We start from the raw sequence: 17,336 nt of genomic DNA on the forward strand, positions 1-17,336 counted from the left end.
TTTGTTATTGTTATTTTAAAAACACAGATTCTCTATAGAGCCTTTGATTCCCTAAATGTCAGATGGGGTGGAATGGTCTAGATGCATATCAATTTTGGGAACTACTAGTTTTTTTGTTGTCGTTTTTTTGTTTTTGGCAGAGAGAGAGGGAGCCAATGCAAAGGGCTAGTCTTTTTTGGAAAGAAGAAACTTGACAGCACATTTTGAGTGACTTGGTGCAGGCGCTCAGTGTGCCAGCTGGTGGGGCACCAGCTTGCAGTGGGTTCCGCAGCTCAGGCACTGCTGGGTCTTGCCTTTGTGCAGCTCAAACCAGATGACGGCACTGTTGTCCTCTTCATGCGTATACCACTGTTCTTTTGGTGATTGAGGGGACTAAGTTAGGGTCTTCCTTGGTACCTGAAGCTGCCTTTGGGAGTAGTACATTGTGTGGGTCCAGTGCCTTCCTTGCAGCCATCATGACCTCCCTCTCTGAGCCAGTCACCTGCCTGTTATCAGTAGAAACACCACCTCCAGATGCCATGGCGTGCACCGCGGCCGTGCCATTGGGACTGCCAGCCCTCAGGGCCTGCATAACCAAGTGCTCCAGCTCCATCAAGTAACCTTGAAGCCATCACCTCGCGACAAGCAACCAAGGGAACTACCAGTTTTGACAATATAAGAACTCCTTAAACCAAGAGGCTTCAGGCCTTTAAAATGAGGGTAAGCAGGCATCTCTTTAGAACATAAGGGTGCTTTCCTACCTGTAAAGCTAAGCTGAATAAAATCTGGAAATCTACATATAAACTTATTTTAAAGTCACATTGCTATGCATGTATTCTAGTTTGGTTAAAATGAACAAAATTTTTTTAATTAACAATTTTTATCGAATACATCTAAATATATTAAGAACATATATATTTGGTTTCAAGAAACCAAATTTATAGGGATTTATAGGGAGAATACAACCATTCATGTTTAAAGAATTTTGCTGTGTGTGTGTGTCTCATTTTATTTTAGTCAAGAAAATCAAGAGCAATCAGATCTTCATAAACATCCTGTCAATAACCAAAAAATATAAAGCTACTACTGAACACATTATTTTCTATTTCCATCAAATAATGACAAAGCCCTTTCAAATAATCCAAATAATTTCAAATAAATCCCGTGCCCTCTAAAGCTGTCTCTTTAGGAGGAAATCCTCGGTGCAGATGAAGAGCTCTGCTCCCTTAAGGAAGGAGAACAAGGGAGCTCCGAAGTCATACTACGGATTTGTTTCTTTAATCTCTGTTTGTATTAAATTCTTGTTTTAAAAACAGAGACTGATGTTTATCAGGAAGTTACCCATTGGAGCATTGTTTTACAGGGTGGAAGAGATTTTAAGATTTTAATTTATTCCTTGGTTTAACCTGTTGCCTGGGTGACCTCTTAAGGTTGGCTAATTCACGGTGTACTTCTCTCTAATGAGAACTTTAAAAAATTACTCACAAGGAAATCAAATAGCTACCTTCAAAAGAGATGAAAACATGTGAAAGAACTTTATAAAACTGATTGGGCTAGGAGGATGCTACTATGTCATTTTACCATAAATAAGAAAAAGAACCCATCTCTCTTCCACAGGCATAGGGTGCCCCGAGCTTACCAGACGCCCGAGGTTGTAGTAACAATCTGGGTATTTCCTTCTGTGTTTAATCGCCGTCCGGTAACTTTGCTCAGCTGCTTCAAACCGTTTCAGGCTGTTCTGCACTATGCCTAGATTCATCCACGCAGCAGCAAAGTCTGGCCTAGAGGAGCAGTTTCAACAAGGATAAACAAGAAAGGCTTAGATGCCAGAATGCAGGAGCTCCTTCCTTTGTCACTAGCATCATTATAAAAGCAATGCTTACTGTATTTGAACAGCCAAAGACAGCAGCTCCTCAGCTTCCTGTAGTTCATTCCTTTCTTTTAAGATATTTCCAAGATTATTCATGGCATGAACATACTTGGGATTTAATCTGGAAGTTAAAATAAAAACCAAGCTGACCATTAAATGCTCAGTAGTATGTTTTTGCTAAAGTCTCAGGAATCGGCAAAGATACTGTAAAGTTGGGGTCCTTAAAGGAACAGGTGTTTCATACTAGAAAGTGAAAATGATCTGTGTACCTAATTTCTCTGTAAGACATATTCGCCATACCTTACAGCTTCCCGGTAATATCTGATGGCGGCTGTCTGGTTGCCTTTATCAGCCAGGTTTTTGCCAATGTTGTAGTGAACCTGCAAAAAGAAAACATTTGGGTCATTAGCAGACAGACTTCCTGTTCAGAGCCTGGACCCCATCATATCTTCTAACTGAAGACAAAAGGTAAAGGGATGAGGGAAAAAAGCACCCACCAGAACTTTAGCTAAAACCCTACAGGGGTTAGGGGTTGCTTGTGCTTTAATCTCCAACCCTATAAGAGGATCAGAAGAAAGGGAGACAGGCATGGTACATCTCTAAAGCACAACAGAAAGGAAATAACTAAAGACCTCACCAGAGAAAACCAGAAAACTACAAAGCTGGGCTTTTTAAAATTTAACTTTTGATTTTTAGAGATGGGGTCTTGCTATGTTGCCCAGGCTGGAGTGCAGTAGAGCTATTCCCAGGTGCAATTAGAGCATACTGCAGCCTTGAACTCCTGGGATTCAGTGATTCTCCTGCTTTGGTCTCCCAAGTAGCTGGGACTACAGGTACACACCACCACACCTGGCTTGTTTTTATCAGCAAAACCTCAAATCCTCCTCACCAACACGCTCCACTAGAGTGGAAATAACAAAGTCCAATCACATATGAACACGAGGAGAAGAAACCATGATTCTGTCCCTACCCATTTAAGCAAATGTGGCCCTTTCTTGTATGACATCTTTCTTCTATAGCTAGCATCACAAGCATTTTACTCTGTGTCTGTTCTAGACAGAATGTTAATGCACTCCCAAAATTCAAATGTTGAAATCCTCACTCCTAATGTGATGGTGTTGGGAAGTACGGCCTTTGGGAGGTGATTGGGTCATGAGGGTGGAGCCCCATGAATGGATCAATGCCCTCATCAAAGAGGCCCTGGAGAGCTCCCATGTCCCATTTTCGCCATGTGAGGACACTGTGAGAATACGACCGTCTGTGAACCAGGAGGCAAGCTCCCACCAGACAATCAACCTGCCTGCACCTTGACTGTGGGCTTTCCAGCCACTGGCACTGTGAGAAGTCAGTGTCTGCTGCTGAAGCCACCCTGCCTCTGGTATTATTCTTTTTTTTGAGATGGAGTTTCACTCTTGTTGCCCAGGCTGGAGTGCAATGGCGTGATCTTGGCTCGCTGCAATCCTCACCTCCCAGGTTCAAACGATTCTCCTGCCTCAGCCTCTCAAGTACCTGGGATTACAGGCATGTACCACCATGCCCAACTAATTTTGCATTTTTAGTAGAGATGGGGGTTTCTCCATGTTGGTCAGGCTGGTCTCAAACTCCCGACCTCAGGTGATCCGCCCACCTTGGCCTCCCAAAGTGTTGGGATTGCAGGCGTGAGCCACCGCACCTGGCCTCTGGTATTATTCTTTCACAGGGTCTGAACAAGGGTGTTGCTGAAGTACAGAGAGCACGGCTGCAGGCTGGAGAGCCCGGGAGGAGCAGCTGCACTCACAGGGAACCCTGGGCAGGGCAGGCTTGGATCAGTTCTTGTCCTCAGAGCCAAGAGGTTGGGCGGGGTCTGTAAGTGTGTGAGTGCCGCAGGGCTGCAGCAGCAAAGCACCACAAACTGTAGGGCTTAACACAACACACTTCTCTCACAGTCCTGGAGGCCGAGACGGTGTCCACAGGGCTGGTCCCACTGCAGGCTGTGGGAGAGACTGCTCCTGCCTCTCTCCTGTCTCATGGAGCTGGCTCGCAGTCTCTGGTTTGCAGATGCCTCGCTCCCTCCTCTGCATCTGTCTTCATGACCATCTCTCCTCTTTGTCTGTCTCCCTGTCTCTTCTCCTGTCTTACAAGGACACCAATGACACTGGATTAAGGGCCCACCATCCTCCTGTATGACCTCACTTAACTGATGTCCTAATTACACCTGCAACAACCCATTCCCAAAAAGGGTTACACTCCCAGGTCCCAGGGGTGAGGATTTGAGCATATCTTTTGGGAGACATAGTTCAACCCATAGCAGGAAGCTAGGGGCAGAAGGCTAGAAGAGGTCATCATGAGGTTTATGCTCATGTGAAACAAATCCTGTGGAGGGAAAGAGATGTGAGTGGGGAGAAGCAGATGTCAGGGGCTCTGGGGAGGCTGTGGCTGCAGTCCTGGAGAAGAGGACAGCAGACTGAACTAGGGTGGTAGTGAACCCCTGGACAGGTTTGAAGAACAGTGAGGGAGCAAAAAGCATAGAAACTGGTGACCAACTGCTAGGAGAAACGGAAGTGTGTCAAGAACAAATGCGAGGTTCCCAACGCTCAGGACAGAATGGATGTGATGGCTTTCAAGAGAAGTGACAAGTGATCAGGCTTGTTTAGGGGGATAGGCTAGGCTGACATGGTGGTACAAGGTCACCACCCATTTCTAGAATTCTTTTCATTTTGCAAAACAGAAACTCTGTACCCATTCTCCCCTCCACCGAACCCCTGGCAACCTCCATTCATTTTCTCTTTCTATGCATTTGACTCCTAGGTACCTCACGTAAGTAGAATTGTCCATTTGTGCCACCTGTGTCAGAATTTCTTTTCTCTTATGGCTGAATACTATTCCCTTGCATGGGTACACCACATTGTTTGTCCATTTGTCCTTGGATGGACACCTGGGTGGCTTCCGCTTTTTAGCTATTGTGAGTAATGCGGCTATGAACATGGGTGTGCAAATATCCCTCTGAGTCTCTGCTTTCAGTCCTTTTGGGAATATGCCTTCAAATGGAATTGTTGCATCATATAATTCTGTTTTTAATTTTCTGACATACTAAAATGGATAATATTATGTTATAGGAATTTCACCTCCATTAAAAAAGAATGAGGAGAGGATTTTCAATGACTGAAGAGGGGGTGAAGTAGGCTGGATGGAATGGGGCTCCCAGCTGCCAATCTGCTAGGAATTCTCAGGTCACCTTGGAACGAGGGCATCAGGCAAGCCAATATATGGCAGTTTCTCAACTGTATGTGGGCTTAGAATAAATGACAAAGAAAAAAGTGGGGACCTGAACTAAGCCCAGGGCAGCAAGACGGCACAAGCCCACGAGGACTACAATAAAAAGCATTTGTTGGCTGGGGGCAGTGGCTCATGCCTATAATCCTACTACTCTGAGAGGCCAAGGTTGGCAGATCATCTGAGGTCAGGAGTTTGAGACCTGCCTTCCCAACACAGTAAAACCCCATCTCTACTAAAAATACAAACATTAGTTTGGTGTGGTAGTGCATTCCCGTAATCTCTGCTAACCGGGAAGCTGAGGCAGGGGATTTGCTTGAACCCAGGAGGTGGAGGTTGCAGTGAACTGAGAGCATGCCACCACACTCCAGCCTGGGCAACAGAGCAAGACTCTGTCTCAAAAAAAAAAGAAAAGAACAGAAAACAAAAAAAGTATTTGTTAATGACCCAAAGCTCCTTTTGGGACTTTACAATATAAAGGGAGTAGTAACCCCAGAGCAGATGATGCCACAGAAACCCACTCGGTCAGGAGCATGTAGTGTGGGTGCTACTAACAGCAGTCATGGCAAATGGTAAGATGGTGTGCAGTCGGCATGCCTCGAGTGGCACCCACCAGTGGGGCACGGTGTTTTGGGCTGTGTGTGCACGGTCTCTCCTCATGGTGGCTCGAGGCATGGCTGCTGTGACCGTCTCTTCTGAGTTGCTAAACTGCTTCGGGGTCATTCAGCGTCTCATCGAGGGCTGTGAAGCTGGATTGGAACCAGGCTCTGAAGCCTGTACTTCTTCCCATTAGATCACATGCATTTATTACGGTGTTGGGGGAAGGTGAGGGTGACCGCTCAAGGCACTTTCTAGATCCACTCATTCATACCACTGGCTTTTTCCCTAAGTAACATCACGTTTCTTGTTATATGATATTGTCCCCCAAAGTTGACATTAAACCCCTGACACCCCAGAATGTGAAGGTATTTGGAGCTAGGGTATTTAGAGGTAAGTAAGGTCAAATGAGGTCACACGGCTGGGCTCCAATCCATAAGACCCCAATCCAGTCTGAGTGTCTTTACAGAAAGAGGAAATTTGGACACAGACACCAGAGATGTGTGAGCACAGAAGACAGGCCACATGAGGACATGGGGAGAAGAAGCTGTCTGTAAACCAAGGAGAGAGGCCTCGCTAGAAACAGCCCTGCTGACACCTTAATCTTACACTTCCAGCATTTAGAACAGTGAGAGAATAAACATCTGTGGTCTAAGCCACCCAACCTCCGCGTGTGTGTGTGTGCGCGTGCGTGTGTGTGTGTGTGTGTGTGTGTGTGTGTGTATGCGCGTGCGCGCCCGCTTATGGCAGTCTGAGAAGACTAATAAAATCCCAAAACACAGAAATGGCTTAAACACATTCAAGTAACACTACGTCTGAACACTGCTTCCAAATGACCCCTGAAAACAGAACCACATCCTGCCTTATCAATCTTAACCTACAGTCACAGCACTTCCTCAAAGAGACTCAGATTTCTGGAAGAGTATGAAGCAGTGCATATTAACAGGTTTTCTTAACTGTCAATTTAAAAGCATAGAGATTTATGTTTACCCACTCTGATGAAAGGACTCACAAGCAGAAAAATCGCAGGTGATGAAAATGTGCGTACTACTGTGCACCACACAGTATAATTTGAACTTTCTGCATCAAATTATTGTCCATTCATAGGCATTTTCGTCCTTAAATTGTAGCTTGGAGGAGGCTCAGTTAATGCTATCACCGAAGTGCATGTCGAGAAAAGTGCTCTAAATGATTAGAATTTGAGCTTCCCCCAACTCAGCTTGGATGTATGACTTCACCTCCTCTCCTACGCACAAAAGAACCCAGGGCTGGAGAATCCAATCTGCCAGCGATGTCCTTGTGGTCCTCAGAATACAAATACGGCTTCTACTCAGACATCAACTCGATGCCCCCCCTCTTCTGCCCCAAGCTCCTGCTGTTTTCCTTTGTTCCAGGCAAATTCTGTTTTCTCAATAAAAAGCCCAGACAAAGAGTTCAACTGCCCTCTGCAGCATAGACAGTGTTCTGTTAGACACTCAGAATGCCAGAGACCAGAAGATCAAGGGAGAAGGACACGGGACTCTGGAACAGGGGCTAGTTAAAAATCTGATACAGCCTTAGAAGGCAGACCATCATTAAGAACTGGTAAACAGGTTTACCCAGAGGCCAGCCTTATCCTGTGGGTTAGGTGGAGGGAATTCTTTGAATAAAAAATAGCTGCCTAGATTGCAAAACAAAACAGAACAAAAAATCTCAAAACCAGGTCACTTAAAACGATGTTCAGAGAATGAGTGACTTTTGTTTCCCTGAAATCTGAAAGATTGAAAAAGCCTGTGTGTTCTTCAACTTTCCCTCTAGCATTTGTGATGCACCTGCTGAGGCCATGAATTAGCACAGGAGAAGTCGAAGACAGAAACAACCATCACAACCCAGTAACATGTAAATGTAAGGAAGAAAGAGTATCGGTTAGGCCGGGCGCGGTGGCTCAAGCCTGTAATCCCAGCACTCTGGGAGGCCGAGGCGGGTGGATCACGAGGTCAAGAGATCGAGACCATCCTGGTCAACATGGTGAAACCCCGTCTCTACTAAAAATACAAAAAATTAGCTGGGCATGGTGGCGCGTGCCTGTAATCCCAGCTACTCAGGAGGCTGAGGCAGGAGAATTGCCTGAACCCAGGAGGTGGAGGTTGCAGTGAGCCGAGATCGTGCCATTGCACTCCAGCCTGGGTAACAAGAGCGAAACTCCGTCTCAAAAAAGAAAAAAAAAAAAAAAAAAAAAGAGTATCGGTTATGAAAGGCAGCTTTACTACCAGGGTTAAACTAATTTTTTATAAATACTCTGGCAATATCTGAGGTTAAACTTAAGATGTTTTAAAAACATAAAAATCCTTAAACATCCTGGGTCACTTACTCCTTAAGAAAATACCTCATTGTGGTAAATGATCTGCTTCATTGTTAAAAGAATTTATTACAGAATTGCATCACAGGGTTGATAGTGCAACATACTTTTAAGCCTTAAAAACTATAAATGACTGTAAGTATACTTGGTATCTCATCAACAGTAGTCTCAGTGAATTCAATTTCCATTTGGCTCAATTCATTAACTAATATTGAATGTCTACCATATGCAAGGAACTGTGGATAATTTACATACAGACCAGGCACCAGCACTACCTACACTGATATTGCAATCTCTCAAAAAAGATGAGTCTTAACTCATACGTCTGGCCCTAAACTAGAGCCAGTTGCCAATTTCTTACTTTATATGCAACAAATATCAAATGAAACCAGTCTAGAAAAAGTGTCCCCTATAATAATGGTACTGAAAGAAACCAGTGTCTTCCTACGTCCTATGTGAGATCTCTTTCCTAAAATCAACTTAGATTTTTCAAAAAAAAAAAAAAGGAAGTAAAGATATTTTTATGATACTTCAACTTACAGTGGAAAGTTTAAAAATAAATTAGGGGCTGGGCACAGCAGCTCATGCCTGTAATCTCAGCACTTTGGGAGGCTGAGGTGGGTGGATCACCTCAGGTCAGGAGTTCGAGATCAGCCTGACCAACATGGTGAAACCTCATCTTTACCAAAAATACAAAAATTAGCCGGACGTCGTGGCGGGTACCTGTAATACCAGCTCCTCAGGAGGTTGAGGCAGGAGAATTGCTTGAACCTGGGAGGCAGAGGTTGCAGTAGGCCATGATCGTGCCACTGCACTCCAGCCTGGGTGACAGAGCGAGGCTCCATCTCAAAAAAAAAAAAAAAAATATATATATATATATATATATATATATATATATATAAAACATACATATATAAAGAAACAAAAAAATAAAACCCTCTATCTTGCTTATATTGAATGGTATCATTGAAAAATGTTCTTAAGAAAGGACTATTACCACTGAGTCCATTTTGAAGATGAGGTCTTATATGTATTCCTGTATTCCTTAAATTAAGAAAAGAACCCATCCCCACTCTCTCTCTCTCTCTCTTTCTCTCACAAACACACACTCTCACTCCCTCTCATTCTCTTTCTCCTAATACTTCTGTGCATGCCCACAAGGGTATGCCCCGTGTTTTCTAGTCTATAACATATGAAATCACTTCTTGGGCAGGTTTTTGGGTTCAGACGTCACCTATGTTCCATCCTCCTTATTTACTAAAGGCACCTGGGCACATCACCATACCAGGTCTCTCTCTAGCCACCTAAATTACTAGCCTAGATAATGTCAGTTTAATCTTGCTATGCCTCAGTACCTCCCATCTGGGAACATAGAGAAAATAATACCCTCTCTAAAAACCTTGGTGAGAGGATAATAGAGATTAATTACAGCGCCTCTATAAAGAAATCTGAACTCCTTGTGGTGAAGAACTACACAAATAGAAGGGGTAATTACTGCTATTCAAACAGCAAAGTAAAAATAAAGAAAATCTATTAACATTTATGAAATTAAATCACAGGCAATTTATTTTTGGTTGCATAAAATAAATTGATAAGTCAGCAAATCAAATTAAAGAGAAAAGCTTAAAGTAATTCACTATTTTATCTAAATCTCTTAACTGTAAAATATGAACAAGAGGTTTTAATCCAAGAAAAGATAAGTAGCCAGCATCTTTTATATATTATTCTTCACTTAAAGTTCATAATAAGATGTCAACTATTCATTAGTTTTGTTTACATAACTTTGTCTGAAATTATTGCCTTCCCTTAAATATGGAACACAGAAATGAGACAGCGATCCAGATCCCCTCTCCATTCAGGAGGATTACATATAAGCATCCTAGGCAGCTCTAATTCTGAGGACCTAAGAGAGAATGAATCATTATTTAATGATAATAATCTATATTAACAGAGAATTCTTCTAACCTAACCAAACCTGTGGCCCCCATTTTGAGCAAACAGCATTCTCTTCCAACATAATGCAAAACCCAGGCTGAAATGAGCCTAAAAAAGCTGACACTTTCTGAGCACCTACTATGTGCTGGCCACTGTGTGGGGGCATTTTAGTTCATTCAGCCCTAACAACAAACCCAGCAGATGGGTATTATCCACTTTTGATAGAAAAACGCACTGAAAGTTTTTAAAAGTTTAGTTTTGCCCAAAGAGGCACAGCTAGTCAAGCGAAGGGCTTGTATTCATCAAGAATACAAATGAAAAAATTCCTACCAGGCTGCTTCAACCAAATACACTGCCAATTTTAGAGTACAATCACGCATTACTTAATGACAACAGGGATATGTTCCGAGAAATGCATTGTTGGGTGATTTTGTCATTGTTTGAACATCACAGAGTGTACCTACACAACCCTAGATGGTAGATCCTGCTACACACCTGGACTATGTGTGGGCCGGCCTGTTGCTCCTAGGCCAGAAACCTATGCAGCGTGTGACTGTACTGAATACTTGAGACAATCGTAACACAACGGTAAGGACACAGAAAAGAGGCAGTAAAAATACTGGCCGGGTGCAGTCGCTCACACCTGTAATCCCAGCATCTGAGAGGCTGAAGCGGACGGATCATTTGAGGTCAGGAGTTCGAGACCAGTCTGACCAACATGGTGAAACCCTATCTCCACTAAAAATACAAAAATTAGCTGGGTGTGGTGGCGGGCACCTGTAATCCCAGCTACTCAAGAGGCTGAGGCAGGAGAATCCCTTGAACCTGGAAGGTGGAGGCAGCAGTGAGCCAAGACTGCATGACTGCACTCCAGCCTGGGTGACAGAGTGAGACCCAGCCTCAAAACAAGATATAATTTTATGGGACCACGGTCGTATATATGCTGTATGTGGTTTGCTGGCTGAAACATTGTTAATATGGCACATGACTGTGTGTACATTTATGTTTACCTAATCTGACCCAAAAAAATCACAAGCAGGGGACTCAAAGGTGACATAAATGTGTACTATTGAGCAGCACATAGCATAATTTAAACTTCCTGAAGCAAATTATTGCCCATTTGTAGGTATTACTACCCCTTTAAATTACAGCTTGGAGGAGGCTAGTTAATGCAATCGCTAGAGAGTGGGCTTTGAAAAGTGCACTTAGACGTCAGAATCTGTACTGTGTCCATGCTCAGTCTGAATACACAATGTCACCTTCCCTGAAGCTACTTCAAAGGGCAAAAAGATCACCTGGAAGATGAGTAAGATCTCATTAGAGTCAACTGTTTCACTGATATTGTCTGCTTTTAAATGATTTCTTTTCAATTTTGGTTGAGTGGAATTTTAATGAATCTTACCAAAATAATTTAAAAAACACACACACAACAAAGAAAAAGCCAAGTACTCGGTCATGGTCTTACACTAAATACCGTACGATAGGAAATGTTCTTGTTCGGCCGAAGAACTTAACACATTCCCAAGTAAGGTCTCTTTGAAAGAAATCTGGCAGGTAGGTACCTTAGCGTTGAGGGGACACACGGACAGGGCGCTTCTGAAAAGCTGTTCCTCACTCCGCCACTGGCCGCTGCGCACCACGCATCTCAGCATGTTGATGAGTACGATCCCCAGCACGACAGCTGCGATGAGTTTCTTAGGAACAGAGAGACACGGTAAATACCACCGGTGAGATGCGTCGGTCGTTTCCTGCATCCCTCGGCACCATTCTTGGTTGATACCTTTTTCTTGGTGTGTTTGCTCAGGGCTGCAAATCCAAAAGTCAGCAGCACACAGTACCCGACGCTGGGGAGGTAGAGGACTCGCTCCGCGACCACGAAGCCCACTCGGAAGAACAGGTTACTCGCGGGGAGAAATGGGATAACGAGAAATCCCAGGCCCAGAGTAAGGATCCTGGACGATGAAAAGTATTGAAAGAAATGACTATTTCCAGACTTCTCAAGAAAAACATTTCCTGTGGATAAAGTCTGTGGCTCTTTAGAATTACCACCTGATTTAGGACACAGGTAAACTTAAAACTTAATTTATTTTGAGAAATTATTAAATTACTAGCTGTCCAAATTAAATTAATGCTAAAGACCTTTTCTTTTCTTTTTTATACCATCAACTGAGAAAAGGTATTGCTGTCAGCCAAAGGATATCATCAGTAGCGAGAGTTTCGCTTGGTAGCACGGGGATAAGGCATAAAAATATTCCTCAGGCACTTCACAGCGAGCCTAAGTGCAAAACTTAAAGGCCATACAATTTGTATGGAGAAAGTTAAAGTGATCACACTTCTGAGGCCTTATTAATCCACGTACTCCTTACTATGCCTCAAACTGCTTAGGTACTAAATAGTTCAGTGGATACTGGTCTCAATTAACTAAAAAACTGTCCCAATCTATTTTCACGGGGGAAAAAAATTTTTCCTCCAAAACTTAACAAGAACAACAACACTTAAGTAGTTTAAAGTTTACGAAATCTGAAATAAACAAACACCATTTCTTGGTTGCTACATCACTGTAAATTTCAGTCAGGGAGATACGAAGCTGAGCATTGAAACACTTCTAAAACCAACTGATCATTCCCAATGTCCCTTATGATGCAAGAGGATGAATTAAGACTCAGGGTCAATGTTGGTGGCTCCTTGGTGGGCCCTTTATCTACAATATTTCTTTAAAAAATCCCATTTCCCGTGGATAAGGGAACTGGGACCAAAGTTTGTGGCTCTTTAGAATTACCAACCAATTTAAAGACACAGGTAAACCTAAAACTTAATTTATTTTGAGAAATTACTAATCTAATTCCATAAACACTTAGGCTTAACGGAAATCATCTTAAACAGTTTTCTTTTTCATGAAACACATTTGTTTTCCCCAATTATTTTCTCAATAACTTTTTTTTTTTTCATCAAGAAAGAACAGTCTCTTTGGGGCAGTGGCTTATTTTGTATCCAGCAACAACAGAAGGAATCACGGTCACGTTCACTGGGGTGTTTTGAGGAAGAATTGTGCAATAATGGGCACAACACACATCAATTACACTCTCTGTTCTGACCATAAATTACTCTTTACCACCTACAGCGAAAAGGATCGCAAAATGCTACTTCCCGGAGAAAGGGGGAGGGAGGATGAAGCAGTCATCCGCAGCCCCTCTTCCAGCCTCGCTCCCCACCCGCGGAAGCCGGCCATGGATTCCGAATGGATGGAACTCATCCTAGCCATAAATATGCATTTGAAACAAATGTTCTTAGACATGACTTCCACAAAACCATTAAAATGATCAGTGCAGGATTTCACAAAACACCTCTGATTCAACCAGCGTGGAAGTTAAAATTCAGCATTGCCTCTTACCTTCTCTTGTGGCCATCTTCAGAGCACAGGGCTTGGCATATTAGGCCAATTAGGCAGAACCAGAGCGCTGCAAGTGCAATTACCCTCCAGTCGCTGACCGACTTAATGAGGGGGATGCAGCCCATTGACCAATCAAAACACAGCCACCAGGGACACAGCAGCAGCCAGGCATTCAATGAATAGTAGTAATTATAGTTTATGGCCTGTCAGTCAAAAGGAAAACAAACATTTATTTGATATTGAACTTAAAAAACATATATATATATATATGCACTAACTTCACTTGAGGCACTCATATGCTTCTGTTCAACGAAAGCAGTTGCATCAAATAAAATGTTGCTGGGTATGCGACTGTAGTCCATAATTTATTAAATGCTTTCAGATTTTGGTATATAAAAATATCGCAAAGCCGCCAGACTATGCAATACATTCATAATATTTCTGGCCAAGCTATGACCTATTTGCTGCCTGAAGCCCGTGACCTCTGAAATCTGAGGCCCCAGGGTCACCTATGTGTCCAATAACCCAAGTATTTGGTCAGGGTCTTACACATCGGGTTAAATGGTTGTTCTCTTGATTTGGGTCTCTATAAAATGCACAGCTGAGAATTGGTGGCTTGATACCCTTGCCTTTAGGAAAAAGGCAAATCTAAAAAAATAGTCTTGACACCACCAGTCTTCTCAAGATACCACCAAGATGGTTAGATTTAGTCTTAGCCCAGCCACAGGGTTAGGGCGCCCTTTCACATGACTTGCAAGGACCCTGATGTGAGAAGGAATCGCCCTCCTCATTAGAACAGAAATGCCCCGCCCTTTCACCTCCCTCAGGAAGACCTTTCACCCCAGAACATCCTTAGCGATTGCAAACAAACATGGAGGTGGCTGCGCTGGGGATTTCCTTGGCCTGGAGAGGAGTGAGACAAGCAGGATGGGTGAGGGATCTGGGAATCTGGTGGGTGAAGAACACAGTCTGGAGGGCAGCAGGCTGAGAACTCACCCTCACCAGCACGCTGTCAGCAAAGGAGGCCGGGTTGTCCACCTCGGTGAAGGCGGGCGGGCCAGTGCCCATGATCCTCCAGCGCACATAGAGCATCCCGGCCCCGCTGGAGGTGAGCAGGGTCATTCTGAAGAGGAGGCCCCCATTCCTGAGCATGCCGAGATTCTGCAAGGACACCGCAAAGCCCCAGAGGTGGCTGATTTTCAAATAAAAGTGTGGCTGAGCCAGGTACGAATGTGCAGCAATTCTGCCTGAACTACTTCAACACTGTGCTTTTTTAAAAGGCTGGTTATTGTAGAATTCAAAATCACAAGGAATATTTGAAAATGGCATTTTAAATCTGCTGATACTTGACATTTTCCATGTCTGGGCTGGAGATAAAAGTACAGACTCACCTCTAATGACTTGTCCTTATGTAGTACCTTCTGGACAATTTCCAGAACATTGAATTTGCCTATCACCAAGATGTCAAATACCGCATTCAAACCCTAAGAGAGCAAAGCAAGACAATCAGCCCTGGGACAGCCTGGCTCTGTTACGCAGCAATTATACTTCACAATTTCATTACTCAATCTAGACAAGGAGCGCACAGACGAGAGAATCACGGAAGACCTCTGCAGCGCTTTAAAAAAAAAAAACCCTATGTTTCTATGAAATTAACTCAAGGCAATAAATCAAATTTATTATTTAATAAGCCCCTGAAAGAAATGATTTCACAGTCTGTGTATAAGAGTTCTACAAGATTCAGGATAGCTGGAAATTTGGGATTCCTAGGAAAAGCCTCAAGAGATTCCTCTTCCACTCCTCCCCCTTTTTTTGGTCACTATAAAACAGTCCTTTAGTTCATACAACAGAGTGGCTTTCTGGGCAGTAATCATGCTGGAAGATAAAGGCAGCCACCAACCTCGAAAACCACATAAGTGAACCTCATGTCCGGTGGACTTTGGCATCTTTAGAATACACATGATAATTTCTGATGAGCTCTGGAGATCTCTTGTGCAGAATTCTGGTTGTAAAGTAGTTTTTTCGCTGGGTTACAACACGGTGACATCTCCCAGCCCCCCATGCATTTAAGTTCGGTCATTGGGCTGAGTTCTAGCCTTATGGAATGTGGGAGAAGTGGCATGTACCATTTCGGAGGTTTGGTTGTAAAAGGTGGGCACACATTCCCACTTGGTTTCCCCTTCCAGCTGGCTGGAATGGAGCTGCCCAGGGTGACTTTGGAAATCACACATTGATAAGAGCAGGCCTTTGTCAGGCGGGGCCATGGTAGGAAGGATGGCCACCTCTATCAGTTTACAGCTCTGCCCATGACCCATGAGATGCACAACAAATAACTTCAATTAGCAGTCCACCTGTGTTAACAGTTTCCACTAGTACCACAATAGTTACTATCTAGCAGGTAAAATTAAACCTGTAGTTCAGGTGAAAGGAGAGCTGTGCCTTGGATTCTATTCTCTCTCCTGCAATGTACGTTCTACAAATGTCACTGCTGCAGGCAATGTCATCTACAGAACTCCCCACCCAATCTGGATCAAGGGGTCTGCACATACTCGGTGGATACAGTTAAAGCTGCCCTTAAATGGCTTGGGTCTTTTTAATATGATCTTCTTTGTGGCAAAGGAGATCACACATCATCAGAAGTCAGTGGTAATTTGTGGTTTTCAGAGCAAGGATGACATCCCTACTTAACCCTCTCCCAGAAATGCTGGGAGCCACTAATTATCCAATACATGGGCCAGTGCTGGGTTAATCAGTTCAAAGAACCCTGATTTTATTTGTCCATATGAGACATGATCTTAGTGGGTCACAGAAGACCGTTTCTGCCTGGTTGAAAACCACTTTCTAGAAGGCAGATGTTCCCTACGTAGCAGCCGCTGTCTTCTCAGTTTTCCTGTGAGCTGCAGACAGTCACCAAGGGGTGGCAGGGTCATGTGGTGGAGAGGCCTTAGCCAAGCACAAGACTGGACCCCTTCCTTTTAAATGCATCATCAAAATAGCCCCATTTGAATACAATTTTTGAAAATAGGTACATTTCACCGTATCTTTACTCATATAAATTCAACTGAATTATCTCCTGCTCCTGAAATACTGCACAGAGGAGGCCGGGTGTGGTAGTTCATGGCTGTAATCCCTGCACTTTGGGAGGCTGAGATGAGTGGATCACCAGAGGTCAGGAGTTCGAGACCAGCCTGGCCAACATGCGGAAATCCCGTCTCTACTAAAAATACAAAAATTAGCCAGGCGTGGTGGCACGCACCTGCAATCCCAGCTACTTGGGAGGCAGAGGCTGGAGAATCACTTGAACCTGGGAGGCAGAGGTTGCAGTGAGCTGAGATCATGCCATGGCACTCCAGCCAGAGCAACAAGAGAGAAACCCCAACTTGAATAAAAATAAAAATAATAAAAATAAAATAAAATACTGCACTGAGGAGCCGCCTGAGGGCCTTGTGGATGCAAATTCCAACTCGGCAGGCCTGTGGAGGGGGTGGGCCTGGGATCCTCAATTCCTAACATGTTCCCAGATACTGGGAGCTCAAACCACACTTTGTATTAGGGAAAGGTTCTAAAGCCAGCGGTTCTCAGGGATTATTTTGACCCCCAGGGGACGTCTGGCACTATCTGGAGACATTTTAGGTTGTCACAACTGAGGGGTCCCATTGACATCTAGTAGGTAGAGGCCAGGGATGCTGCTAAACATCCCACAAAGCACAGAACAGCCCCCACAAGAAAGAACTGTCTGCTGTAAAACATTAATAGTGCCAAAGTTGAGAAACATTGGTTTAGCGCAAACTGCAAAAAAATTAACTCAAGAAATTCAAGTATCTTTCCATGGTAATTCTCCCTATACCATCTCCTTGCTAGCTTAATCTTAATAGATACAACCTAATAAAACCAATATTTTTTTGCCTTGACTTGTATCAAGCCCCAAATAGCTTTAATTGTTCTTTCCTTTCCAAGGTATTTCTATATGATTA

At 43.6% G+C, this 17,336-nt stretch overlaps 1 protein-coding gene across 5 annotated transcripts in view; it reads right to left on the minus strand.

Moving 5' to 3' along the window:
* The window catches only part of TMTC4 (transmembrane O-mannosyltransferase targeting cadherins 4), a 68,700-nt gene that overhangs the window by 18,222 nt on the left and 33,142 nt on the right, over positions 1-17,336 (minus strand). For all 5 annotated transcript variants that reach the window (XM_032246161.1, XM_032246163.1, XM_032246160.1 and 2 more), the window contains exons 7-14: positions 14,754-14,846; positions 14,359-14,523; positions 13,363-13,565; positions 11,752-11,923; positions 11,534-11,665; positions 2,150-2,229; positions 1,863-1,970; positions 1,619-1,760 (exon numbers count right to left, since the gene is read on the minus strand). In XM_032246161.1, coding sequence (XP_032102052.1) covers positions 1,619-1,760; positions 1,863-1,970; positions 2,150-2,229; positions 11,534-11,665; positions 11,752-11,923; positions 13,363-13,565; positions 14,359-14,523; positions 14,754-14,846 — 1,095 coding nt within the window. The remainder of the gene's footprint in view (positions 1-1,618; positions 1,761-1,862; positions 1,971-2,149; positions 2,230-11,533; positions 11,666-11,751; positions 11,924-13,362; positions 13,566-14,358; positions 14,524-14,753; positions 14,847-17,336) is intronic.

This window comes from Sapajus apella, unplaced genomic scaffold (genome assembly GCF_009761245.1).
Source record: "Sapajus apella isolate SASKATOON/1434 unplaced genomic scaffold, GSC_monkey_1.0 scaffold60, whole genome shotgun sequence".
NCBI lineage: Eukaryota > Metazoa > Chordata > Mammalia > Primates > Cebidae > Sapajus > Sapajus apella.